Source organism: Pogona vitticeps, chromosome 5, assembly GCF_051106095.1.
Source record: "Pogona vitticeps strain Pit_001003342236 chromosome 5, PviZW2.1, whole genome shotgun sequence".
In the NCBI taxonomy this organism is placed as follows: domain Eukaryota; kingdom Metazoa; phylum Chordata; class Lepidosauria; order Squamata; family Agamidae; genus Pogona; species Pogona vitticeps.
The window spans coordinates 183,522,800-183,550,471 of record NC_135787.1 but is presented as its reverse complement, the minus strand read 5'-3'; the positions used below and the strand labels follow the sequence as shown (position 1 = coordinate 183,550,471).

Here is a 27,672-nt window from a genome sequence, read left to right as displayed (position 1 = left end):
CTGCCGAAGAGTTGAGAGAAAATTTTTAAAAGCTTATTCCTGTAAGCTATGTGTGTGTGATTAATTGATTTCATTAGTGTGTCCAAATGGCTTCCTCATAAAATAATATGGTTATGAACAAAAAAACTGCCTTGTGACAGTCTTTACTTCTCAGCTTAATTTACCTCACAAGCTTGTTTAGAACATTAAAAAAAAGGAGAAGCTGGGAAACCACAAATACTGTTTTGAATTTCTTGGAGAGATAGTTAGCATATGCCTGTAGTAATGGTCGGTATTGCAAAGGATGTGAGGTCATGGGAACATGGATTCATTAGCCCGTGGCCAGGGATGGGAATTGTTTGGCCCGTGTACCTCACAAATCCCCAAGTCTGTGAAGGCTCTGTGGTCCGCAATACAAGAACAAATTTGGCCTAAAAATACTGTAATGCTCAATTGCTTGTTGGAAGGATATTTCACCCCCACCTTGACCTCTTCTAGGCCTCAAATAGTACAGTATAATATAGTATAGTATAGTATAGTATAGTATAGTATAGTATAGTATAGTATAGTATAGTATAGTATAGTATAGTATAGTATAGAACAACATAGCACAGCACAGGCATACTGTTTTTCAAGTAGTAGGAACAATTTGAAACACAGACTTTCCGGGTAAAAGCAAAGAATCAAATGGACATATGAATGTGCTCAAATGGCACAATTCTAACATCAGGCATCAATACAGTCCTACGTTTTTCTGTTTTCTGCTTAGCATTGCATCGTACTCCATTTTCATACAGCTGGTTCCCCTCTGCCTGTGAAGCAGCAGCCAAACACACCTACTGAAACATGTGCCTGAGAGGACAGAAGAAAGTAGAGATATTATTTTAATGTAGCAGTGTTTCTCCTTTTAATATTTGCTCACAGTTATACCTCTTTTTGTAGTTGAGGGAGCACTCCTTCCAGACATGAATTCTTCATATGGTCTAGTCAGTGAGACCTAGAATATTCCTTGGCTCTTTGTCGTGTTTTAAACTAATATAGTTTGCTTGTAATTTAGAAAACTTTGCACGGACATTGCTCTGTTCACTAGCCTTTTAATATTATTATATGAGTAATTAGGTTTTTTAGTGACATACGTTCCTGTGTTTTTATTTGCATGCTTTCTATAACTGTTTGTGAGCTGCCTTTGTTTTCTATTTCAAGACAAAGGTGGCACAGATTAAAATAAAATAAAATGATGATGATGAATGCTCTAATATTTCTTTCTGCAGGAACTAAAATTCAAGATCTTAATAAAGAACAAGAAAGTTGGTACACTGGAAGATACCCTTCAACGGAGAGGTGAGAGATGTCGGGGCCAGACTGGAGAAACTGAAGATACATCAGCATCAGAGGAAGAAGATGATGCTAAAGGGCATTTGCTAAAGAAGGCACTCCCTAAGAAGGCACCTCCAAAGAAGGACAAGGACAAGGTAAATATTCAGCAGTGGATGGTTTAGCACTTTTGGTGGAACACACAAATGCCCTTCATGGGACATTGGGTTACTGGACTAATGATTTTGAAAGTTCTCATTCTTACCAAGAATAAAATGCAAGAAGATATACATCCTTAACATCCAATGCAGACAGCTGGCGAGAAGGTCACCCTCGACTACCTCACGTTGCAGGGCTATAACACTTGTTAACCTTTCTTTCCAGGGCCATAAGGTGAAGGTAGCCATGTTGCTGTCAGAACTTGTGATTTTCACAGCATCCCGAAAGTTCGTCAGCTTTGAAGATTCCAGGGAGAAACAGAAATTTTACCAAAATAATTCCATCGGAGAAGTGAAGGGCCAAAAACTTATTAAAAAGAAAGGTAATTCCAAGGGTTTAAAAATCATTAAATAAGTATACTCTTTTGCTAGTTACCTGCCAAGTGACAGGAACTATAAGACTGGCCCCACCAGTTTAAAAGGCAGCGAAAAATCAATCTGCCAGTGGCCCAAAGAGATGGCTGTTTCTGAGTCTACGTGAGTAAGGAATCTCTTCTGGATTTTAGTCTGAACTTTACAGAAATTATCCCAGGTGCTAAACCCTATCCTTTAAAGTACTTCAGCACTGTGGTAAGTCTCTGTAAAGCTTGGACCCAAAGCCAGCATGGATTCTCTCTCTCTCTCTCTGTCTGTCTCCCCCACCATTCCATAGGGAAAAACTGACTAAACTGGCTTGCTGAATCTTATTATAACACTGAAAAGCAAGTAACACCTCTATACCCCAGGAGGGCAGCCAGCTCATTTAAGAGGCATAGTACAGAGACGACATGACACAAGGGATACGAGAAATACCTGGAAAACTCTTTAAGCTCATTGATTTTTGCTATCTCAACCCAACGGTGCACCTGGATGGGGAATTTCACAGCTGAGTGAGAGTCCTTGTTTGCTGCTAAGACTGAGACAAAAACTCGGGCTTACAGTTTCTGTAGCTGGTGCACAATGAAAAGCCAAGCATCTATCGATAGTAGGCAACCCCAGTTCAAGCCTTTGGATGATCCATAAAACTAAACAGCAATCCTCCCAGTCTTGTACAATGAAGTTGCTCAGATTGCTGGAGACGTGTATAGAAAAAGAAAGCAAATGAAACATGGCCTCATCATTGGGAGGGTGGGTTAAGAGCAGAAGGAAATCTCAGTCGGTACAGAAAAGAATCACACTAATTCCTATTTATCACCGACAAAGGTGTGATAAATAAGGATCTGATACCCTGTTACACACAACCAGTATGTCTGGTTTATCAGCAGCAGAAGACAGTAGCCTTACTCTGCCTAACAGTTGGGCCGGTCCTATTATAAGTATGCATAAATTACCAACTATTTTAAATATTACATTATTCAAAAATGGGCACACCCTTGCCTGTGCATCTCTATGGAACAATTTTTTGAAAACATCTATTTGCAGTTGACTCGCCTTGCCAAATAAAAGGTCTGTCTCGTTCACAAATACAGTAGGACCCCATATCCACAGGGGGTCAATTCCAAGGCTGTGGATGCTGAAAAATATTATTGCAAACACTATTATAACAGCAAATGTTAACTATAAACATGATCTCTGGTTCCAACTAGTGGTGGGGTCTGGTAAGTTCATCATTAGAAATATATATTTTGGGGATGTTTCTAATATTTTTAATGTTTTCAGGCCTTGGATAAGTGAATCAGTGGATACTGATCCGGCAGATAAAGGAGTCCTAGTGTATACATAAAATACTCTCAACATTCTACATTTTAACAACATTATTAAGAAGAAAATTGCACTAATTTGTACCTTAACCATTTCCCCCCCTGAAGTACGATTTTGAAAATGTGTCTTTCAGCCCCTGACTTCGTCTCACACACTGTCCGCTTCATTACAAGAATTTATCCCAAAGGGACCAGGACGGACTCTTCAAATTATGACCCACAGGAATTCTGGAATGTTGGTTGCCAAATGGGTAGGTTTTGTGTTTTTTTTAAATATCATATTGCATCCTCACATTTACACGGTACAGTTTTTGAGGTGGTAAGTCTTCCATGGGACTCAGGGGCAGAGGTAAGAACGAGGTTGAAATGAAGTCAAATGCAATGACCACTATCCTGTTTGCCATAAACTGTACAGAACGGTCTTTTTCTCTGTGTGGTTTCTACCTTTTGAACAAAGCAAAAGCAAAGTGTGCTGTTTATATGTTGCCTCATAGAGCTTAGAGCACTCTCTGGGCGGTTTAATTATGTAGGTTACACACTGCCCCTCCAGCAAGCTGGGTACTCAGTTTACCAGCCTCAGAAGGATGGAAGGCTGGGCGAGTCTTGAGCTAGCTACCTGAGCTTGTTGGGATCAAACTCAGGTTGGGAGTAGGGTCTTGACTGCAGTACTGCAGTTTAACCACTGTGCCCTAAGGTAAAGGTAAAGGTTCCCCTTGACATTTAGTCCAGTCGTGTCCGACTCTAGGGCGCGGTGCCCAACCCCGTCTCCAAGCCGTAGAGCCAGCGTTTGTCCGAAGACAGTTTCTGTGGTCACGTGGCCAGCGTGACTAGACACAGAATGTTGTTGCCCTAAGAGGAAATTTTTTAAAAAACTGTGCAAATGAACAGACTCATTGCCTTCAGCAGAGCATTTCCCAGTTTGCTTAACCTCAGTGTAGAGATTGTCATAGCGGAGATGGTGCATTTGCAAATAAGGTTGCACTTCAATAAATGGATGCCACAAGAGGCACTCAGCTGCAACTGTTCTTTGCCCTAGAAATACAAATGGAAGGAGAAAGAACAGTTTGGATCCATCCCATAGGCAAAAGTCCAGGAGTTAGCAATTGCTGTTAAAAAATATCAGGAAGAGAGGATCAACTGGCTCTCCTCCAGCTCCTAGGTACAAATGTCCACCTCAGTTTTGCAGAACAGATCTCCTTCTTTCACGGTTCTCTGCCAACCACTTTCCTTTGTTTCCTTGTTTACTCACTTCCAAGGTTAGGGCTCTTCCGACAGGGCGCCTGTTTTCCTTTGGTGTTCGCTTCTAATTTGAGTTTTAAATTGTAACTGAATGATAAGCTGGGCCAATGCAAGGAAGGCTGTCTTTCTTGAGGGGGAAGCCCATCAAAACTGATAGGACTTCCTTTGGAGCAAGTAGGAACAGTCCATGACCCAAGCACGGAGGAGCACCTCAACCCAAACTGGTTGGACGAGGCATTGCTCCAATGGGCCGCTGGTAAAAAAGAAAGGTTGTCTAGCACAGAAATCTGAATGCAAAGGCGTTGTAGCTTCTCTTTCAGAACAGTAGCGTGCAACAGATATTTGCTTCTCAAACATTTATATCTCAGAAGGAAAGGGCCACTTGAATCAATAAAACTTAAGAGGGAGTTGACTCACTAAATCCCCAGTGATTCAATGGACTTACTGTTGTTGCTTTGTGCCATCAAGCCCCCTCCGACTCGTGACAACTCTATGAACGAGTGATCTCCAAAATCTTCAACAGCACTTCCCAGCTCTTGCAAACTCAAGCCTGTGCTTTCTTTAGGGAGCTAGTCCATCTTGTATTTGGTCTTCCTCTTTTCTTACAGCCTTCCGCCTTTTCCAGCATTATTGTCTTCTGTAGAGAATCCTGCCTTCATACAATGTGCCCAAAGTAGGGCAGCCTCAGCTTCGACATTTTTACCTCCAGAGAGAGTTCAGGTTTGATCCAGGACCTACGTGTTCCTCTTTCTGGCACTCCAGGTTATCCACAAAGCTCTCCTCTAGTACCACAGTTCAAATGAATGGATTTTTTCCCCCTTGTTGGCTTTCTTAACTGTCCAGCTTTCTCCACCCGCACACGGTGATTGAAAATAGGAGAGTGTAGATGATCTTGGCCTTGGGCCTACTCTAGTGCAAGTTATGACTCTAAGGAACAGGGTTTTGGCTAAGAGTTTCCTTCCTACTATGTCCCACATTGTCCCACAGAATTGCAGCGAATCCCTGTATGCAATTGTACAGTTTGTTTCAACTTGAAGCGTCCAAGAAAGCAGAGGAAATAATTGTATTTCCTTTCTGCTATAGCTACCGGTTGTTTTGATCTTCATCATCCGTAACAGAATCTGCATATAACATAGAACAAAAGACAAGCTGATTTATTATGATGATATTAACTCTTTGGCACCGAAAGCTTTGGTGCAATGTGTAGCTGGCAGGGAACATCTCGCTGGAATGAAAAGATCATTAATTGAGTGCCACTCGAGGCTTGTGCAAACCGCACTGTAGAAAATTGGATGTTTTATAAATGTCACTGCAGGAGCCAGAAGTGAATGGGTCACATAGGAGGAGTGACTTGATTTCCATGAGAATTGAAAGAAGGTTCTGGACCCAAGAGCCTTTCTTTTTGAGATATAAATATTTGAATCGCTCCTTGTGTTATTCATCACTGAGCTTGTGTTACAGGAACTAGAACAAAGTCCCTTCTTCGCAGCCATTAAGAATGTCTTGTTCTGCACACAGAGTTCTTATGTATATTTTATTTCAATGGATGTTGCACTGAGTTTGGAGAGACTTACTCCCATATATTAGTGCACAGCAGTCTACCATCTTCCATGCCAGATCATGAACAGTTTTTATTTGAAATCTCTGTTTTGTTTAATGCCTTCATATTAGTGTTTTACTCCGGCAAACCTTTCAGGGCTTTCAAAGTAGAGAACACTCAGAAATAGCTTACCATTCCCTTCTTCTGGGCTCATCCTGGAACTATGCAGCTTGCCCAAGGCCACATAGGCTGACTCTTCTCCAAGGAGGCACAGTAGAGAATTGAACCCCCAACCTCTGGCTCCACATCCAAATTAAATCACAGAGGTATCCAGCCAGCTCTAAATAAGATACAGTGGTGCCTCACTTTACGATTGCCCTGCATTACATCGAATCTGCTTTACGACGATCTTTTTGCAATTGCAATTGTGATCGCAAAACGATGGTCTAAATGGGGGAATTTCGCTTTGCGATGATCGGTTCCCTGCTTCGGGAACCGATTCTTTGCAAAACGATGTTTTTCTAACAGCTGATCGGTGGTTTCAAAACGGCCGTCGGGTAATTAAAATGGCTCCCCGCTGTGTTTAGGGACGCATTCCTCGCCATACAGGCAGCGAAAATGGCTGCTGTATGGAGGATCTTCGCTGGACAGTGAGTTTTTACCCCATTGGAACAAATTGAACGGGTTTCAATGTGTTTCAATGGGTTTTTTTATTTCGCTTTATGATGTTTTTGCTTAGCGGCGATTTTCCTGGAACGGATTATCGTTGTTAAGTGAGGCACCACTGTACATACACAAATTATGTTAAGTTATGTTACAATATTCTGTTTTGCAAAAAGGTGTTTCACTTCTCCGATGCTTGTCCGGATATTTAGTTGCTCTCCAAAGGACTCACATCAATGTAAAAGAAAGGGGAAGCCCCTGTCATCAGGTTTACCAAACAAAATATCTAGGCAGGCAATGGAAACTGAATGAAGGAATGGGGAAAAATTCCATTGGCTTGCTTCTATCGTTCACACCTACACCTGGCTTGCTTCTACTGTGGTGTGTAATTGCACGTGTATATATCTTTTTTTAAAAAACCACTTTTTTTTCCAGTGGCCTTAAATTTCCAAACACCAGGAGTCCAAATGGATTTACTAAATGGAAAATTTTTGGACAATGGCGGTTGTGGTTTTGTGTTAAAGCCAGAATTTCTGAGAAGGAGAGACACAACCTACGACCCACATCAGATGGCTGCGAAATACAGCCCCATTACACTGACAATAAAGGTAAGATGGTTTTGTTGAAACTTTTACTGAGCATTTATGGAACCGTTATTTTGCATAATGGATCCAACTCTGCACTTCTCATCAGCAATTATTAGATATTCTATTATTAGATATTCTATCTCCCAAATTCATTTTAGATTAAATGGTTCATATGTAGTTCAGCAGCATATTTGTGGTGGACAGGGACTCTGTTCCCTGCAGACAGCCTCCTGCTTGAGGGTGTAGATCCTTGCTTCTCTTATCCATGCACTGACAAGGGATTTCTTCTGTTCATCGAAGACTGTAAGAAATACCCTAATAAGTGATATTCACAGCACTGTGTTTTGCACAAAAAGGCTAATTTCTGCACAGAATTGTGTCATGTACCCCAAAATAGGTCAACCATTGCTTTATTTAAGAACTTGAAGCACTACATGGATTATTTGCATCTTTCCCAAGAATCAACTAGCTTTCTATGCTGTGTGCACGTAAGATACTGGATTACATTTACATATATCACAGAGAGGGAAAGAAATGATCTTTGTTTTGCTCTGGCTGGAAGTGAGGAATCTCACAGGGCTTGAAAGTTGCCTGTTGAAGTTTCTCATAGAAACTGACCAAGTCTAGAAGAACAAGGAATTTAACAAGTGTCTACACCTGTTCCCCATGGCCATATCGGAGGAAAGGTTTGCAACACCCAAATTTCTCCTTCTTTATTCCAAACTTACCTTCAGAGTCTGTCTACACTATACTATACAATCTACTATACACTATTTACTATACACTATCTACAGTACACTACAATATGGTCATTTCAGTGGTATCAGATTGCTGTAACTGTATGGTGTAGTAGATACATCCTCTTTGCTAAGAAACCACAGTTCCAAATCTTCCTTGGCCTTGCTGACTAGCTATTAAGTTGGCATCTTTTCTCCTAGATAATCAATGATAGTCCTTGGCAGTCCTTTGGAAGGGCTCCACCCATCTTCCGATTCTCATGACATAGCTAAAGCTTGACATTTTGGTGATGGGGGAGAGGGGAACGGTCTTATGTCTCTGTCAGCCCAGGAGTGGGCAATCTGCTTGTTTCCACTCCATACGTATCCAGCTTAGCAAGACCGTATTCCAGTTATTGAGGCAGCTACAGTGACGATGGGAAATAATGTCTGATAAGGAGGTTATTCCCAGGGCTTTTCCTGAATGTTGGTTGCTTCACAAACCTTTGGGCTTATCGAGTGGATTCATTATGACTTGAGAAACCCTTCTTGGCAGGGAGGATTCTGAGCATCCCACAAAATTTTCTGCCCCCAGCCATGGGCAGAGCTTGGAAAGTTACTTCATTTTTTAGTAATGTAACTTTCGTTTCTCTGCAGACCTTGCAAAATATTGCAGGACTGGGATGAGAGGTACTACGAAGCATATAGGCACGGAGTTCCTGCAGTCTGCTTGTAAGACAGCCCCATTAAATGCTGCTATTTACGTAGATCTCATTTTCAGCACACTCAGATCATTCTGCAGCTACAATTTAGAACATTACCACGAGTGCGTAAAAAATGGCAAATTGAATTAAACCTTTCAGGGCAAGCGACAATGTTCATGTGTGGAGATGGTCTTGGAAAATTGCCTGTTAGGACATAAATAAATCCAATGAGTTTGATTTATTATCTGTAATATTTCCTGGTTGTTTCCTATAGTTGCTTCTGAAAATACCTTGAATACTATAAATTCCATGGCTAGCTCATTGCAAATAGTTATCAAAGACATTTGACAGGTTATTAAATGCCAGTGCTGTACATTTTGGAGTGTTTTTTTCCTTTTTTTTTCTTTTTTAGGTCTTTTCACAGAACATGCATTCTCCGCCAGTATGTGTGCTGACCTTTAATGAACATTTTGCTAAATGCTCTTGAACCGAATAGGAGGGTTCTACCCACCCCTTCTTCCCTCGTCAAAATGGAAATTTTAAGATGGCCTGATGAAAATGACAGGAAGTCATTGATTCCATAAAGGAAAGGAAAGAAGTATTCTTTCCCTCAGTGCATGCTTGTTTGGTCGGTTCATTCCCCCCCCCTTTTTCTATAGAGTAGGGGAGACTGAGAGAGAAGGACTGCTCCAAGTTTACACCACGTCTGTCATGGCCCAGCAGAGACCAGACTATGGATTTCTCAGTCCCAAATCCAACATGCTAGCCACTATATCATAGTGATTTCCATTTTAACTTCATAAAATGGAGCATTCTAAACTGTGATTACATAGGCTGGCTGGATAGTGCAGTATCTTAGGTATCTGGCTGTGGAGCCAGAGGTTCAGAGTCCAATCCCCCCCCCCCCGGTGCCTCCTGGAAGAGGAGACAGCCTGGGTGGCCTTGGGCAAGCTGCACAGTCCCAGGATGGCCCCAGAAGAAGGGAATCATAAGCCATTTTTGATTGTGAAAAGGGCCACCGTAAGTCAGGAGTGACTTGACTGTGGACATTCTGGGACTGTGCAGCTTGCCCAAGGCTACCCAGGCTGGCTGTTCCCCCAGGAGGCACAGTGGGGTATCAAACTCCCGTCCTCTGGCTCCACAGCCAGATACCTAAACCACTGAGATGTCCAGCAAGCTATTTTGTTTAAGGAACTGTGGAATCCTTGATTAGCTTCCAAAGAACCCTAGACCAAGACAATCTGAACGCCACTGAGCTGCCATATCAACAAACAAGAAGATTGTACATGCAGGATGTCATCCATCCATCTGTTCTGCAGTTTTGCCTTTACTCATTGTACACAATGCATTCCTGACCATATATATATATATATATATATTTAAAGGGTAAAATGATGAAGTACTTTCTCAAAAATTTAAATCATATATTATTATAGAAATGTTTTTCCTCCCTCCAAGGCAGTTTACAAAGACCTCTTGCTGCTGCCACTGAGCAGATGATTGAACTCTATAGGAGTCCATGTTATAGCAATCCTCTTAGTAAAGCTAATGGCTATAATGCTCGAATTTTCAGGAGATTTAAAGATTATGCTGCTAGAGAGAACTCTGTTCTATATTTTTAAAAAAGCTCTCATCCGAGGATTGATCTCGGCTGGGACGCAGCGCTGGATGTATTATATGAAATGGAAAGTGAGGGGTCCACTTTTAGAAATATAAGCAAAGCATGCACGCTGATGTATAGTTTTTCTTTATGCAGATCATTAGTGGTTATCAGCTGCCACCAAGTAACCTGTCTAAGAGTAATAAAGCTGACCCTTTAGTTAAAGTTGAAATCCATGGTGTTCCAGCAGATATCGCCAAACATCAGACGTCTGTCATAAAGAACAACGGTAAGTTAAAGTGGGGGAAAAAAGTTTCCTCAGACTGAATAAGAGGCTCATTGATTTAATTAAATAATTTACAAAGCCTGTCAAAGTCACCCAGCTAAATTGTCTAGGGATGGGTCAGAAATACATTCAGTCTGCTTTTCAGTGTGAATTCACCAGGGTCAGTCCTGCCTTTATCTTGGGAAAAGTGCCTGCCTCATAGAATCACAGAATAATTGAGTTGGAAGGGTCCTATAAGGCCCTCGAGTCCAACCCCCTGCTCGGTGCAAGAACCCACAACAAAGCAGATCTGACAGATGGAGATCCAATTTTCTCTTGAATTCTTCCAGCCTTGGAGTGCTCACCACCTCCCAAGATAATTGGTTCCATTGTCGTACTGCTCTAACAGTCAAGATGTTTTTCCTGATATTCAGCCACAGGCACAGGATGATAGAGGCAGTAAATTTGCTGCTTTTCCTCCCCCTGCCCTGACTTGTCACTGTTCCACACTTCTTTACTGCCTGAATTGAGGGGGATCCTCGCAATAGGACTTCTGGGAGGAATAAGGAAAAGTACCCATTCCGGTGATTTTTGAAAACAAGGGATGGGAATGATACTTCTTCATTCTTGTCTGTTAAGACTGTCTAAATACGAGACACCTCAGGGATGAAATTTCAATCCCTGTCAGATTCCTCACCTGCTTGAGAGTGAGACAGTGGGAGTTGTAGCTTCCTTTGAAGCCTGTTTGCAATTTGTGCAAGCTTCTCTCTGCACAAAACCAGTGTTGTTTCCTTTAAAAAAGTAGGAGAGATCCTCTCCCTCAACAAGCAAAGAATGAGTAGCTGATCAGAAAGAGAAAAACAACCCATCCAAACATGCAACAACTCTTGAGGCCAACAGGAAACCCACTGAATCAGTGGGATTTGCTTAAATGCAGACTCACCATTCACGGATTCAGTGGGCCAACTCTAGCTGTTTCTATAAATGTAGGCAGTTTGTGCTCTATGTGCGTCATCTGTGCACCATTTACTTTAAAACCACCTTTCAAATGTGAAGATTCTAGGAAACTGTTGTTTAATCATTAAGTCTTGTCTGACTCTTCGTGACCCCATGGACCAGAGCACGCTGGGCCCTCCTGTCTTCCACTGCCTCCCAGAGTTGGGTCAAATTCATGTGGGTCGCTTCAGTGACACTGTCCAACCATCTCATCCTCTGTTGCCCCCTTCTCCTCTTGCCCTCACTCTTTCCCAACATCAGGGTCTAGGAAATACCTTCCCCTTTTTGTAGGCAAGGAAGATTTCTACAGTTTATCCTTCTTGCACACAAAAACAAGTGTAAATTTGCATATCTAACCAAGACCATTGGGCCTGATTCTGAAGATACCATACAGTGAAGGCTGAACAGGCTACCATTACCTAATCCTCTTTTTCCTTCTTTGGGATGAGGGTGCCCTGGATCCTACTGTGCTCTCTTCCTTTGGACCACTGTGCCCGTCTCTTCTGTGGACAGGATAGGGTCTGAAAGCTGCTGTTCCTTCCTCTTCAAAGGGGGCGGGTGGGAAGGGCCTGGTAAGTTCGGCCACTGCTGCTGTGGTGTCCACCATCTTTTTCTCCGGTAGGCAGGCACTGTGGCCAATGCCCTCTCCTCATGAAAACAAATGCTATCTGTGCAACCCAGCTTCTCGTTTAGATAATGAATGCTCAATTTTTTGCCTCCTTCTGAACTGTCTTTTGGTGATTTCGTTGGAAGAAGCACACTTCAAAAACAACCAATTTTCTGTTGCTTTCGACTTAACAGTAAGCCTTGAAAATGTCTAGTGGACATTTGTGGAAGAGGCAAAATGAGGCAGGATTTTCATGTATCTTCAAAAAGCATTACATTCCTCATGGTTAAAGTTAAAAACTGTACTAAAAATGTATATCAGACATGTTTTTCTCCCCTTTTTATTTCAGCTCTGAATCCTCAGTGGAATGAAACTTTCACATTTAACGTCCATGTACCAGATCTTGCCTTAGTACGCTTTGTTGTAGAAGATCAGATGGCATTAACTTCTAATGACTTCCTTGGTCAATTTACTTTGCCAGTTTTAAGCATGAATAAAGGTAAGTGTTGCACTGCAGGAAAGATGCACAGGGAGAGTTAAGGAAGAAGTAGCCGTGTGCAACCATATCAGACCAAAACAACAACAACTGCAACACAAAAATGAAAGAACAAGAGAGAAAAACATTTATGTCACCTTAAAAACTAACTGCTGTATTTTAACGCAAGCTTTTGTGGATCAAACCCACTTCATCAGTCAGTGAGAATTAAGAACTGCAAACCCCCTTTGCAAAACCACACACACCCCGGCTTCCATCAAAAAAGCATAGGCGGGTTATGGTAGATTTACACAGCGACAAATTTTATAATGAGGTGTGATTGAAAACGGACCTTGAACCTCCCTTCTCCTCCATATGTTAACAAAATTTATTGCTGCTACAGATTATCCCATTAAGGATGACTATTTTGATCTGCAGCCTGATAACAAGGCTTTTAAGCATTAAGCCCTCAAAACCTTATGGCTGGTTAGATAAAACTGTCTGCTTTGATTTCTCACACATGTACATTTTTAAAACCCCCAGTTTTTTCCATCTTGAACATGAGGAAGGCTGTGAATGTTCTTGAATCCTGGTTTTTAAAGAATCTGAAATTTTCTCCCATTCGTAAAACTCACTGGTTGCTTGGTACAGTCGAGTATTAGGAATTTACCACTTAGTGCAAAACCTCTGTGTTAGGATAGGTAGACACTAGAGATAAATGCAAACTGGAAAAATGGGGATATGTGATAGTTTGTGGTTAGTGGCTACCCACAAATCACAGCCTCCCCAATGAACCGGCCTGCAGTTCATTTTTCAGGTTTGTGTTGGGGGGACCCCCTGCCCGTCCACCCCCTTCCCGCTGCCCTGTCATCTCACGATCTGATTCTGCCGCTGTGTCTGCCACTGCTGCCACCCCACTCCACCCAGGGACAGCGATCTCACTTTCCTTCCAGGAGCCAGTCCTGCTGCCTCTGTGCATGCACCCCCTTACGATTGGGCACATGCACAAAGGGCAGCAGGCCCAGATCCTGGAAGGGAAGTCAGGCCCACTGTTTCTGAGGAGAGTGGTGGCAACGGCACCAGAGGTGGCAGAAACAGGGAGGGAGGGGGATGGGGAGCAGTGAGAAGGAGGCCGATGGGCATCCATTTTGCTGAAGCAAAACCAAGTGCTGGGGGGGGGAGGAGTTCAGCACTTTGTTTGGCCAAAGCAAAACAGGATCCCTGAACTGGGTCATGAACAAGCCTGATTTGTTGGTTTTTCTGGTTCATGCCCATCTCTAGTGGACCTTAAAATAATATTTCATTTAATCTGTAATTATAACTATTATCTAGACATACAATGTTTATTTTACTCTAATTAGTTCTTTTTCTGTTTATTTGGTCTGTGGTCAGCTCCATTAAATCAATTTTAATACAGAAGGAATTTCTACATCCTGGGGCTACAGTTCTCCCTGCTTTTGTTTGTTTGTTTCTGTTGACCTATTAGATGTTAATTGCATATCTCCAATGAGCCCAATGAAACAACATTCCCTCTAATTTTCAACCCTGCTGGGTGGGCCTCCACCCCCATTGTGTGTGATTCTGCTCCCCCAAGCAACTCTGCCCCTCATGTGGGGTTCCATCATGACCAGAACCTAAGAAGCTTGAAACGCTCACTATGGATGTGCAGAGGGAGTGGAGTCACGCCATACAACTTAGAGGGAACCTTTCCAATGAGCCATACACAAAAGCAGAATTTTACCTACTAAAAATAATTCGATGGTTGTGGAATCAGATTCAGTCAACTGGTTTGCTATATTTTTTGCAACTTGTAAAGGTAAAGGTTGCCCTTGACATTTAGTCCAGTCGTGTCCGACTCTAGGGTGCAGTGCTCATCTCTGTCTCCAAGCCGTAGAGCCAGCGTTTGTCCATAGACAGTTTCCGTGGTCACGTGGCCAGCGCGACTAAACATGGAATGCTGTTACCTTCCCACTGAGATGGTACCTATTTATCTGCTCACATTTGCATGCTTTCGAACTGCTAGGCTGGCAGGAGCTGGGACAAGCGACAGGAGCTCCCTCCATTGTGTGGAACCATCATGAAATATTTAGGCTGTAACAAAATGGCAACATCTATATACTGTCAAACTGCATCTGACAATCTTATTATGGAAGGGAAAGCTGTCTCTTTATCAATATCAGGAAAACCATAAATAAAAAGGCCTTAAAATCTACTGGTGGGAAGTTAGCAGTGCCACTAAATGGAAAGGTAATTTTCTAGAAGAGCTAAATCAAGTTAATCTCTACTATTTGCCAAAAGCACAAAAGCAGACAATGAAGCCTCTTCTTGTTTTGTAAAATTAAATCACTTTTTTTTCCCCTGCTGTGGGACCCTCAGTGCATTCTTCACAATGAATGCATAGCCCAAGAGCCAAAGGAGATTTAAGTGTGCTTAACACAATCAATGGCAAATTGGTTTAAGCTTATGTTGAACTGTGAACATTTCATTCCTGCCTGTGCAGCCGACCCATTCCCTTAACCAGAATTGTAGGATGTGAACTTGAAAATGCCACCTCAATTACAATGAAAGGATCATCCTCTATATATGTTGTAGCTACACAGCTTCTGCACTCACAGCAAGTTGTTAGACTCAGGGTGATATTCATTATTTTAATATGATAGAGAGAAAGCTGGCCCTATCATTAGGTAAAGTGGGGCAATAACCTCAGACCACAGATACTGGAGCACAGCAACAGCAGTTTCCTGATTGTTCTTCCTGAACATCGTAGTTTTTTCTTTTCTTTTTTTGAACACAGTTGTGTGTGTCACACAACATGTCCTGGGTCTCCCTAACCTGACCTACTGTTTCAGGTACAGTGGTGCCTGGCTAGACAGTTACTGTACCCTTCATGACAGTTTTTTCGCTAGACATTGACTTTTTGCGATCGCTATAGTGATTCGCAAAACAGTGATTCCTATGGGGGAATTTCACTGGACAATGTTTGGTCCCTGCTTCGCAAACTGATTTTCGCTAGATGATGATTTTGACAGCTCCCTCTGCACTCGCAAAACAGGTGTTTTCAGGACCGAAGCTTCGCAAGATAGCGATTTAAACAGCTGATCGGTGGTTCGCAAAGTGGCTTTCCTACGGCCAATCTTTGCTAGACAACGACAATTCTTCCCCATTGGAACGCATTAGACAACGACAATTCTTCCCCATTGGAACGCATTCCAATGGAGAAATGCTTTTCGCTAGACAATGATTTCGCTAAACAGCGATTTCAGTGGAACAGATTATCATTGTCTAGCGAGGCACCACTGTATGGTATCCCAACCATCAGCATACAAGCTTGTGCATTTGAACGTTGAAGTGCAGTCAGTATATTATCTTTTGCTTTAAGCAGCAAAATATCTTGAGCCAAGCCTGAAGGAGACTAATTCTAGGTGGTCAGTTTTAGCTGCATGACAAACATTCCTTTCTGGTTCATAGATTTCACCTGTGTGTCGTTGCAGGCCATCGTACCTTCCAACGCTTGGAAATAACTAGTTATGAGTTCTTCTACCTACTTACTTGCGGCGTAACAAGTAATATAATGAATAGTTATGAAATAAAAGTAGAGAACAATTTCAAATAGAGCTTGGCATGAAGTGCAGTTTGGCAGTTCAAACTGGTTTGGTGCTGCACCCGCATAGGTGTTCCATGGGTACCATGCGCTTCCTTCCCCTGTCTCCTCCAGGCAATTGCCCATTCACCTGCAGCAGTGAGCTTCCTTCCTCTGCCTCCTCTGCCACTCACTAGCAACAGCACAACTCCTTCGCCTCCTCCAGCAGCCACCCACTCAGATGAGGAAGTGGGGCAGGCAAGCCCAAGGTGCCACCAATGAACAGGTGGTCATGTGGAGGAGTCAGAGGAGGGAGGTGTGTGTCACCCACAGGAGCACCTATGAGGGCACTGCGCCAAAAGGGGCCGAACCACCGAACTGAGGTTTGTGCTCATCTCTAATTTCCTGACTTACTCTTCCATGCAATTACAAGTCAGGTACACTTTGGACCTTTGAAAACTTCTCAGCCTGCAGAGCCATTTTCCATAGTACAATTTTGCAATCATTGTTCAGAACACAGCCGTTTTTTAAAAAAATGCCTGTGGAATACCTCTACCACTAATCTAAATTAGAATCGACGCTCCGTTCTTTGGGTGCATTATCAAGATCACTGGCTTGCTGTCTGTTTGCATTCTCAATTCAGAATCAGAATGAGTGAAGCTTTGTCATGGCAATTTCTCTGCTGTTCTGGTATTCTCCCCAGTCTCAGTTGATCTGTGCCTGCTGTTCTGAGTTGATTGTTCTGGAACGGACTCACAGTAACCTTGGTGGATCTGCCCATTTCGGAGGCCTGTAGCCTGTGGCAAGCCATGAGTTATGCTCTACAAGCAGAGGGATGTTCTTTAAATCTTTTGAGGGGAAGGTATTAAAAGTATGGGACACATATTTCAAGCCGGACAGAAATGTGCACAGGGACAACAGCTGAAGGCTAGTATCCTGTCTGCCCACTCCACCTGGACAACCATAAATTGTAGACGTGGTTGGGCTTTTTCTAAATTATCACCCATCAGCTTCCCAAATGCAGTTGCTTCTCAGCCAACCACGGGGACAATTCTAGGCTTCAATAGGCCTTGGGGCTAAGACACGGCAGGAAAAGAAGCCAGAATCTTGCCTTGCCCCCTGCAGCTTCTGGCTGTGAAGAACCTGGAAGCCAGATGTTACCCCCATGGGCAGCTGTGAAGCATCATGTTTTGCTTTTGCAATTCAAAGGGGGAAAAACGGGGAGCTGCTGTTATCCTATTCTGTGAGTGTTGTACTGAAGTGGTGGAAGAGGGGCTTTGGCAGTGTGAATCCTACGCATGTTTCAATCTATAATTGCGGATAGGATACTGGCCTATGTATGGGTAGTGTTGATAGATTAGGGGCATCCCGTTTGTAGAGGTCTCAGGAACAGAACCTGAGGCCCAGAGGCCCTTGTGATGTTGTGGTGGGCAGAGAACCATTGGCAACAGTGGCATAATTATGTGTGAGAAAGACAGACTAACAATGCCGACACCCAAGTGAATTTTAAAGGCCAAGATGTACGCTCCTGGAGCAGAAGTGGCTCTAGAGCATGCAAGGTAGTTAAAAAGGCTGGAATGCCAATGAAGATGTTTTAATGGCAGGTCTTCCAACCATGTGAACGACAGTGAACCTCCAAAGCAAAGGTTTCTGAACTGGGCAGTGACCCATGATCTCAGGTTTCAGTTCCAAAGCCTGAGATTTGGAGAATGGGCTCCAACATCTGAACTTTACAGACAAATGAGTCCTGAGATCAGGCCAGTCATCAGACCTACAGTATAAACTAGCCGGGTCTCAGACGGCTGCCTGAAATCTCAGGGGGTTGCTACCTGTAACAGAGAACACTGGTGCCCCATCTCCTCTTGGGCTCAGCTGATATACAGTACAACGCAGCTTCCATTCTGATTCGAGAGTTATCCCAAGAGGACGCGCAAACTGACACAAAAAACACGCGACTTTAATCTGACTTCAAAAACCTCCATCTAGAGCTCCCGGTTAATTTCCACAGGGTAGCCACAACTGAAAGAAAGAGAGAGAAGAGTCACTTGATGTCAGGCAAAGTCAAAAGGAACTGCTGAAACAGATCAGGGAAAGGCTAGAAGAAACACAGTGATAAGAGAGATGGAATGCCTGAGAGTCAACCAGCCCAGCATTCTTTATATTGTATTCAAGGTCTGAAAATAAAGGTCTTCTCACGCACCCTTATTTTAATTGGTACCTCTATTTGTTCAGGGAAACTCCTGGACTCTAGCCATGCACTGACGGAATGTAAAAAGATGCTCGGTCCATGCTGGCTGTGGAATTTTGGAGTTGAATATCTCAGTCAGTTGGGTCTCTGGCTTCAGAGCTAGAGGTTGGCAGCTCAATTCCCCCACGGTGCCTCCTACGAGTGGAGCCAGCCTGGGTAGCCTTGGGCAAGCTGCACAGTCTCAAGGTGCCACCAGAAGAAGGGAACGGTGAACCAGTGTATTCTATAGCTAGAAAACTCTGGAAAGGGTTGCCATAAGTATCGACTTGATGGCGCACAATTATATTTCAAAAAAGAGAGAGCAATGTTTTTCGACTTCGGGTGTATGTTGCAACGATGAATTCAATTTAAATCTTACTTTCTTGTTGCCTTTTAGGTTATCGCCACGTTCCGCTGGTCTCCAAACTCGGGGTAACCCTCAAGCCTGCCTCCCTCTTTGTGTACATTTGGTACTTTCCGCAATAATGTCACCACTGATCCCCTGCCTGCCATTTCAATAAAGCAACCATGATCAAAGCAGCAAAATTACAAGATTCCTTCCTCCTAGAGGTGCCATACATGTGCAATATGTTACAGACGTTAATGTGATGATTGCTGTGACTTAAGAGGCTACATGTAAGGACAAGATTTTCTTTTTTAGGATTTCTTTTTCTAAGATTGTGTGGGAGGAAAGCAAGTTTCACAGCCCACTGTGCTTGTCCCTGTTGCAGAGTTTTGAATTCCTAGTAAAATTATCTTTTTGCTGCATAGAAGAGAATAGCTTACAAGGTAACACAGAGTCCGCTCCTTTCTCATTAACTGTCACTTAAAGTCTCAATAACTCGCTCTGAAACATTTGCAGAAGAAAGAACAACAGCAAAAAAACTTATACTTGCTTGAACTTACAGACTTCTGCATGCTACTTTCTTTACTGCACATATAGTAGCACCCAACTGAACAGATCAGCAGCAACGAACAACTTCCTTCAACTGATCAAAGAGGGAACTTTTCCAAGTCCTGTCAATCCATTAAGAAAACCACCTAAATTAGAGCCCATCATAGCCATGCCTTGTGGCAGTCAGTTCCAGAAGATAATTATGCCCTCTGTGCAGCACACCAGCAAGGCATTTAACTATTCTGCTCTCAGGGCAGAGCTTTCAGATATGCAGCCCTTGTCTGGAAGGATCATCCCTTGATTAAGTTGCATTCCTGAAATATACATAAGTCCCAGCATACACAGTGGGTAAAATGACAGGCCATGCTACGTTGGAAATATATCCCAAATGACTAAACTTTCTGAACTCTGCAGTTTTTAAAATGTTAATTTTTTTAAAATTAGCTTTGAAAAAATAAAATACATATTAATGAGAGGATCTCATAATTGTCCCGGGTTGTGTGTGGAGCCCCTTCCTGGCAGTTTGGGCCACCATTTTTGCTGAGAAATGGCTGGTGATTAGGGGCTAACTAGAGAATTGACACATAAGCTCAAATTGAGCTCAGTTGGCTTGCACAGTCCAGAGCTGGTGGTTTTGTGAGATAAACATGGCTTAGGACAAGAAACAGGACTTGTATTGAGCAGAGTGCAATGCATTAATGGAATGACTGGCATTATCCAACTTTTTGGACCACTCTTAAAGCTAAGCCACCGTACAGCCTGGGGAAATTAACCTCCCACTCAGTGAAGGGAGTAATAAGGAGCTACTCAAGCAAAAGCTTTCTTGTGGCTCCATCGTTTTCAGAAAACAACATGCCATCTTTATGATTCTGAATTCTACAAAAAATAAAAAACTTGGCTTACACACACACATACACACACACACAGAGAGAGAGAGAGAGAGAGAGAGAGAGAGAGAGAGAGAGAGAGAGAGAGAGAAAGTGAGGAGCAGGGCCAATATTTTGATTGCTGGTTTAGTACACTGGGAAAAAAAGTGTTCTTGGCATCCTGCTTTGGCTGTCCTCCCTCCCACCAAAAAAACCTCCTCTTGTTATTAGCACTCAATAAATACTGATTTTGGATGCTTCTCAATAAACGTGGGGCATTTGGGGGGGGGGTTTACAAAAATTAGTTTCCTTACTTTTTACTAGAAATAAATGTAGACTTTTGCTTTCTGTAACTACTATGTGACCCAACATTATTTTTCTGTTGTCACTGTTCAATAGAGGTGGTCCCCAATACAACCTGTTTTCCTATAGGATCACACTCTTGAGTTGCATAAATTCCATAGGGATCTTTTGATACCTTTAAACAAAAAGCGTGCCACAGAATCGCAGAGTCTGCCATTCATATACCATTCGTAGAACAGCTGATGAATGTGCCCACACAGAGGGTGCATTTGGTGGCTGCAATGCTCTCTTCTAGCTCCTATTTCAATTTTATTTGTGTAGTAGCAATCCTTTTTTAAAAAAAATCAAGCATTTTTATGTAATTTGTTCTGATTTTTTTAAAAAAAATCCTCAGCTGGATTTGATTCCCCAATGTACCTTGTTAGCGAAGAGCCAGCCTGTGTGGTTTGAGACGCCACCTTGCCGACAAAGGTCGGCATAGTCAAAGCTATGGTTTTTCCAGGAGCGATGTGTGGAAGTGAGAGCTGGACCATAAAGAAGGCTGACTGTCGAAGAATTGATGCTTTTCAATTGTGGTGCTGGAGGAGACTCTTGAGAGTCCCCTGGACTGCAAGGAGAACAAACCTATCCATTCTGAAGGAAATCAACCATGAGTGCTCACTGGAAGGAAGGATCCTGAAGCTGAGGCTCCAATACTTTGTCCATCTCAGGAGAAGAGAAGACTCCCTGGAAAAGACCCTGATGTTGGGAAAGAGTGAAGGCAAGAAGAGAAGGGGACGACAGAGGACGAGATGGATGGACAGGGTCATCGAAGCAACCAACATGAATTTGACACAACTCCGGGAGGCGGTGGAAGATAGGAGGGCCTGGCGTGCTCTGGTCCATGGGGTCACGAAGAGTCGGACACGGCTTAATGACTAAACAACAACAACAACACAATTCCTGAGTGCCCCCTGAAGAAGGGAGAGGTAAATATCTTTTCCATACTTTATACCATGAAAAAAAAAAATTGAATGGGTAGCCATAAACTGGAATCAATTTGACAGTATATAATCATTAATTATTGGGTATGTTGTTACTGTGTTCTCTTCTATTCACTGCTTTTGGTGCAGGGGGGGAAAAGGTCATGTTACTGTATGTTCTTAAAGCTCTTTGTTTTGCTTTGGAGTGTTCAAAACTGTTCCAGGAATTGTATTCATAGGCCACACATAAACATCAACAGTAAATAAATGTGATGCAGTGTTTCTGTTTAAGGAGAATAAGCCAAGTGATCTTTCCTTATGAATAGAAAAGTTCATTGTTGCAAATGAATCTAATGCTACAGTGTAAGTCAACTGGTTTTTGAGCCACTCAGAAGCATTATAGTTACATTTCAATTTGGAACCCATGGATATGAGAATACTCACCAAGAGAATAAATCATCTGATAAATGTTTCCCCGGAGGGTTTGCTCCACAGCATATTTTAATAAAAGTGAAATTGGCATCTGTGCCGATCACCCATGTCACTCATGACATTCATATTCATGAGCTGATTTGCATGTACCTATGAGAGGACTGGAGAGGCGGAGTCAGCAGCTACATGAGGCTTGGTGGGAGAAGGAGGAGTCAGATAAGGCTGATTAGTCAGAGAGAAATGGAACATATACTGAGAGATAGAATTGGTTAAGAAAATAGGTAGAGAAGGTAGCAATGATATAGCAAGAGAAAAGAAGTATGTACTGAGAGAACTGTTGATGAATTGCTTCGGAATAATGTGAATCTGAAGAACCTACAGTATGTTATTATTCAGTCTACTTCACTTCAATAAATAAGTGCTGTTTCTGTTCACATGACAAGTGTTCAGACAAGTGTCATTTATATTGTGGATTGAGGTAATCCACTGGTAGCAGCGAGAGGAAAACGCGACGTGAGCCTTTGTGAGGGAAAGACAAGCTGGGGCCACAAGGGCCAACACCACAGTATCATATATACAAGAAACAGTATGAGGAATGATTAGGGAGTTTTCGGATCAAATACAGATTTGCTTGCATAACAAGCAGGAGAAATTATGTCGGCCATCAGGAAATGAAGAGAGGGAGAAACACACAATCTGGATCCAGGCAATAATTTTATTAGGCCAAGCCAAAATACTATAAAAAGTGGTTACCCTATACCCTGCTGCACTGCTTAGCATTTCATACTCCAATACCTACAATCATCTGGTAAAATAAATCATCATCCCCATTCAGGCGGTTTATGGGAGGCTGAAGGCCAACGTGGGACTTTTATTAAAGGCTCAGAGTCAGCTCCTTCTGCCCCTTCCCTCACATTCCAAGGGGGTTGAGTTTCTGGCACTAACTCCCTGGGCACAGTCTGTCCAGCTGGGGCCCCAGTTGGCTTCACTAGTGTCCCTGAAAGTCCAGGTCCAGAGAAGTGTACAGGAAGCATGAGTCCTGATCTGGGGAGGATTGGTAAGTGAGTGAGGTGAGTGACAGGAAATGGTTTCCACACCACTGGCTGTCTTGCAGTTCTCTTTTGCTGTGCCTGTTGCCACTTGCATGTCAAGCACTGGTCTGTGTTGAAATAGGCTCTGTTGAAAAAAAAATTACCATATTTTTCCATGTATAAGACTATACTTTTGTCTAAAATCTTTAGACTAAAAATTGAGGGTCGTCTTATACACGGAAGTAAGCTGAGGAGAGAGAAAACAAGTGGAGGGGAAAGCAGAAATCAAAGTGATCCTGCAGGTCTTTGATCCCTGTTTTCCCCTCCACTTGCTAAGCCTTAGCAAAAGGAAAGCAGAGATCAAAGCGCTGCAAGATGGCTTTGATCCTTGTTTTGCCCTCTGCTTACTAAGTCCCATGGGGCTTAGCAAGTGTAGGGGGAAAGAATCAAAGCAATCCCATGGCTGTATAAGTGGGAAAGGGATCAAAACGATCATGCAGTCACAGGATTGTTTTGATCCCTTTCCCTCTCCTTTTGCTAAGCCCCGTGGGGCTAGGCACAAAGGGAGAAAGCAGGTATCAAAGCAATCCTGCAGTACTTTGATCCTTTCCCCCCTACACTTGCTAAGCCCCACTTAGATTTCTTAATTTTGGGTTAGAAAAGTGGGGGGCATCTCATACATGGGGGTGTCTTATACACAGAAAAATACAGTACTTAACTGTTAGAGCAGTATGATAACGGAACCAATTACCCTGGGAAGTGGTGAGCACTCCAAGGCTGGAGGCATTAAGGAGAAAATGGCACAACCCTCTGCCAGATCTGCTTTGATTTGGATTCCTGCACTGAGCAGGGGGTTGGCCCCGACGGCCTTATAGGTCCCTTCCAATTCCATTATTCTACGATTCTTAGTTGTGCAGCTCCGTGCATTACAAATAATGTTTACTCTGATTTTCTAACTTGCAGCAATATGCTGCCTAACGTTCTGCCATTTGAATTACACTGGCAGCAGGATTTTGGCCGGTTTTTGCTAACCTTTACAATCGTGCTATCACAGTCTTTGTCCAAGCAAAGAAGGAATTGGACCCGTGGAGCATCATGGGTTAATGTAGGACCCCAAAATTTAGAGGGCATGGAAATCTTATTTTCCTCTTCCTTTGTCTTGGCGTATTGGAAGGGAGAGATTCCTGCCCATCCCTCAGGCAGTGCTGCCTACCCTGGGCGCCACCGTGTTGACCATGAGGAGGTGCCCAAATCTATCTACCGCTTCCCCACTCCTAAGCCCCATAGACATTTGTGAAATTGTACTCTAAACTTATTTTTGCACTTCTGTTGAATGCTGCAGGGAGAAAAACATTGAGAGAAACAGTCTGGAGCAAACATAAGCCAGTTAAGGAAAGGGTGAAGCACAGCAGCTGCTTCTTCAGTTCCTATCATCTCTTTTGGGAAATGCAACAATACTAACAGAATTAATTTTCAATATGTACTCAGCCCTTTGCCTCCATGTGCAAAATATATACACAGCGTAGACCTCTTATGCACCCTTGCTAATGGAAGCATCTTGTAAATGGAAGGTAGTCCTTCCACGAAGATAACTAAATGACAATGGACCATTAAAAAAGCCATTATAATTTCCTCGTGATTAGCAGCTTGCTGTGTGTGGTTACCACCTTCCTTTACGGTTCTGTTCTCTGAATCAAATGCTCCCGTTAATGTGACAAAGGAGCTCATGAGGAAAAAAGGGGGAAAGATGTCCTCATGAACAACAAATGCAATTGCCTATGACAATCTTCAAATTACACCACTCCCCGGTGGGCAGCGCTTTCCTGCATTTAATTAGACATTGTTTAACAGAATGATAATAACACAGCACCTCCATTGGGTTTTTAAAAATCCTTTTTATTTTTTACCATCAAAGGCAGAGCAGACCTTTGGAACTTACAGACTGAAACATGTACCACCTTCAAACATAAACTACCACGAATACTGATCTGTCTGTCTGTCTGTCTGGGGATGCCAGGATGGGACCGTGTGTGTGTACTCGCCAGGTGTGTACTCCAGTCCAGTTCTCTCCCTACTGTGCAAATGCAACATACCTTCAAACACCTTCTAACTGAGCCATGGGGGGTCAGTTAGGAAGGAGTGGATATGGTTACCTAGACTTTAAAACCATCCTCATATGCAAAAAACAAGCCTTCTCCTCTTCCAGCACTACTTACCTGGAAAGATATCTCCTCATCTGGAGACCCAGGGAGACGTACCTACTCCCCAAGACTTCAGTCAGTGCTCTGAGACCTGGAAACTTTAAATCCTAAGTTGCTAAGGTTAGAATTTTTCACCTTTCTATACAAAAATACACAATGGTGTATACACAGTGGGGTTTATCCAGTGTGGTTGTTTTTATGCAGCCTCCCATGATGTGAGTAGCATCTTAACATCTTTGGCTTTGTTTAAAGTTGAGTTTCTAGCCTTTATGGATTTGAGGGAGCATCTGGGAACAAACGATGAAAGTCTGAAAAAACAGATGAGGCACATGGATGTAGAAGGAAAAGATTTCTACTCTCTAGAGTTCTGTATTTGTTTGAAGGACTCCTCCTGCTATGCCTACTTGTTTTTCTATAGTGGAATTTTTCATATACTAGTCATTTGTTTTCTCCTTGTCCCAGAGACCCTCTCAATCAGAGAGAAAGCCAAGATTGGGATTTTAGGATACATGGTAATTTTTTAACAGTTTTATTTCCTGGTAGAATCCTATCAGTGTTAGTGTCAGGTTTGTATAGCATGCCAGGGCTAATTGCAGCTAACTGATGAGGTACATCTTGGTTGCATAAGCAGGTAGATGTCCAGGCATTTGATCAAGATGCATCCTAGCACCCCATCAGTTAGCCACAATTAGCTCCAACAAGTTACACACACCATGCATAAATGCCACCAAGATTTTGGCTGTTAGTTGTAGAATGAGAAGCTTTCCATCTTAAAACTGCTGGATGTTCATCTGGAATACAAATTCACATGTGTTTGGCAAACACAGATGCTACATTCAGTGGTGCTTGTTTGTTTGCCTGTCACATGCATATCCTGACTCTCCCTGTCTCATGAGCTCCACGTGTCATACACAGGTCTTCCCCCTCCCCACATCTTATTCTCAGAAGAATTCAGCAATACCTACCAGTCAAGGTGAATAGCTCATGGTCACCCAGCGAGTTTCATGGATCAATATGGACTAGAGCCACAGTTGCTCAGGTTCCAAAGACCTCAACCATCTCATCATGACAGTTCTATGTTGTGCTATGTCTGAGTATTTTTGCAGTGGAGTGAATCAGAGGACACAAAGTGCACAATGGACAGTACCTGAGTGAAGAACAGCATTAGATGTCTAAACCAGCCATTCTTAACAGGGACCATATGGACCCCTGGAGGTCCTTGGCACTTTAGAAAGGGGCCACAGACTGGTAACAATTCTTCATGTACCACCTTATAAAGTTCATTATGCGATTTATACAATCCTGAGCTGGCCTATATTTCTTTCATGTTGTGTTTATGGTTGTGGCCCAAAAAAGTTTGGGAATGTCTCGTCTAAACAATCCAAGCAGGAAACATGTTATAGAAAGAAATATTGCTGAGCAGATCAGAGCAGTAGCTGTTTGCTTTCAGGTCGGTGTCTATTCTTGGCAGATATTTTTAGAACAAAGTGGCTTGTGTAGAGTTTGTTAGCTTTATCTTCTCAGAGGCCTTTGAATGCAACTTCCCCTGAATTATTTGGCCTCCTGCCCTGTTTGCCAACCAACCATGTAGAATTTACACCAAGGACTTAACTCCCCCATATATGTATTGGTGCCTGTCCATCCATCTGTCCATGCAAATGGATAAGCCACACATTGTATGCCACCAGATGAAGGGGATGGAAAACCATTTCTGCGTATCCTCTACCTAGAAAACCTTGAAAAGGGTGGGCAGAAGTTAGAGTGACTTGATAGCGCATGGTTATTATTATTCCATGCCACAAGTAGTGAAGAACTGCTGGATAGCTCAGTGGTTTAGCTCTTTGGCCATGGAGCCTGAGGTTAGGAATTCAATTCTTCACTGTGCTTCTGTGATGGGGCTGGACTCGATGATCCATAGGGTCCTTTCCAGCTCCGTAGTTCTAAGATCATGTTGATGATTACTCAGTCCTTTCCGTCCTAATTTTAGCAAGGAGCTAAAATGGTTCAGGAGCATTCCAATGCACCCTTAATGGCAAAAAGGCACACTTCCACCCCGTTCAGAATGACTTATATAATAAATTGCTTCCTTTTCAAAAACCATGTTTTGAAGCTCTCTTTCCCTCTTTATGACACTTGCCACCATGGTGTCAACAAAAGTTCAAGCAATAGAAAAAGGAGTCAACTAAGCAACTGTTCCCCGACTCACCCACCACCAAAGATGCAGGACCTTTTCAGCATGATCTTTCAATGTCACCACTTTCCTGTTACACCATGGGATAAGCATATTGGTTTGATCTGATCTTCAGTGCTGGGTCAAGTCCGCCTGACCCCACTCCCAGGGACAGATCAGTCATATTTACAGATTGCATCTTCAGCTTCCTGTAGGTCAGCCCTGTAGCTTAACCACAAAAGGAGGAGAGCTGTGCAGATATGAATTTAAAGTATGGAGAGCTGCGGTCCAAGTGGAGAAAAAAGAACATTCTCTATAAGAAGGTCAAAGCAGGGCAATGTAGAAAAGAAGGACTGTTCTGTGGATGTCTGTACATCTGTCTGGGTTTAATATTATTTGTGGTAGCCTGCGAATGGGAAGATA

At 42.8% G+C, this 27,672-nt stretch overlaps 1 protein-coding gene across 1 annotated transcript in view; it reads left to right on the top strand.

The window, feature by feature from the left end:
• The window catches only part of PLCZ1 (phospholipase C zeta 1), a 28,739-nt gene extending 9,804 nt beyond the window's left edge, over nt 1–18,935 (top strand). The window contains exons 4-10 of the mRNA XM_020804210.3: nt 1,251–1,451; nt 1,678–1,834; nt 3,325–3,441; nt 7,068–7,240; nt 10,396–10,528; nt 12,457–12,606; nt 18,787–18,935. Of these exons, the coding sequence (XP_020659869.3) occupies nt 1,251–1,451; nt 1,678–1,834; nt 3,325–3,441; nt 7,068–7,240; nt 10,396–10,528; nt 12,457–12,606; nt 18,787–18,875 (1,020 nt within the window). The 3' untranslated portion in view covers nt 18,876–18,935. The remainder of the gene's footprint in view (nt 1–1,250; nt 1,452–1,677; nt 1,835–3,324; nt 3,442–7,067; nt 7,241–10,395; nt 10,529–12,456; nt 12,607–18,786) is intronic.
• Nucleotides 18,936–27,672: the final 8,737 nt, after the last annotated feature.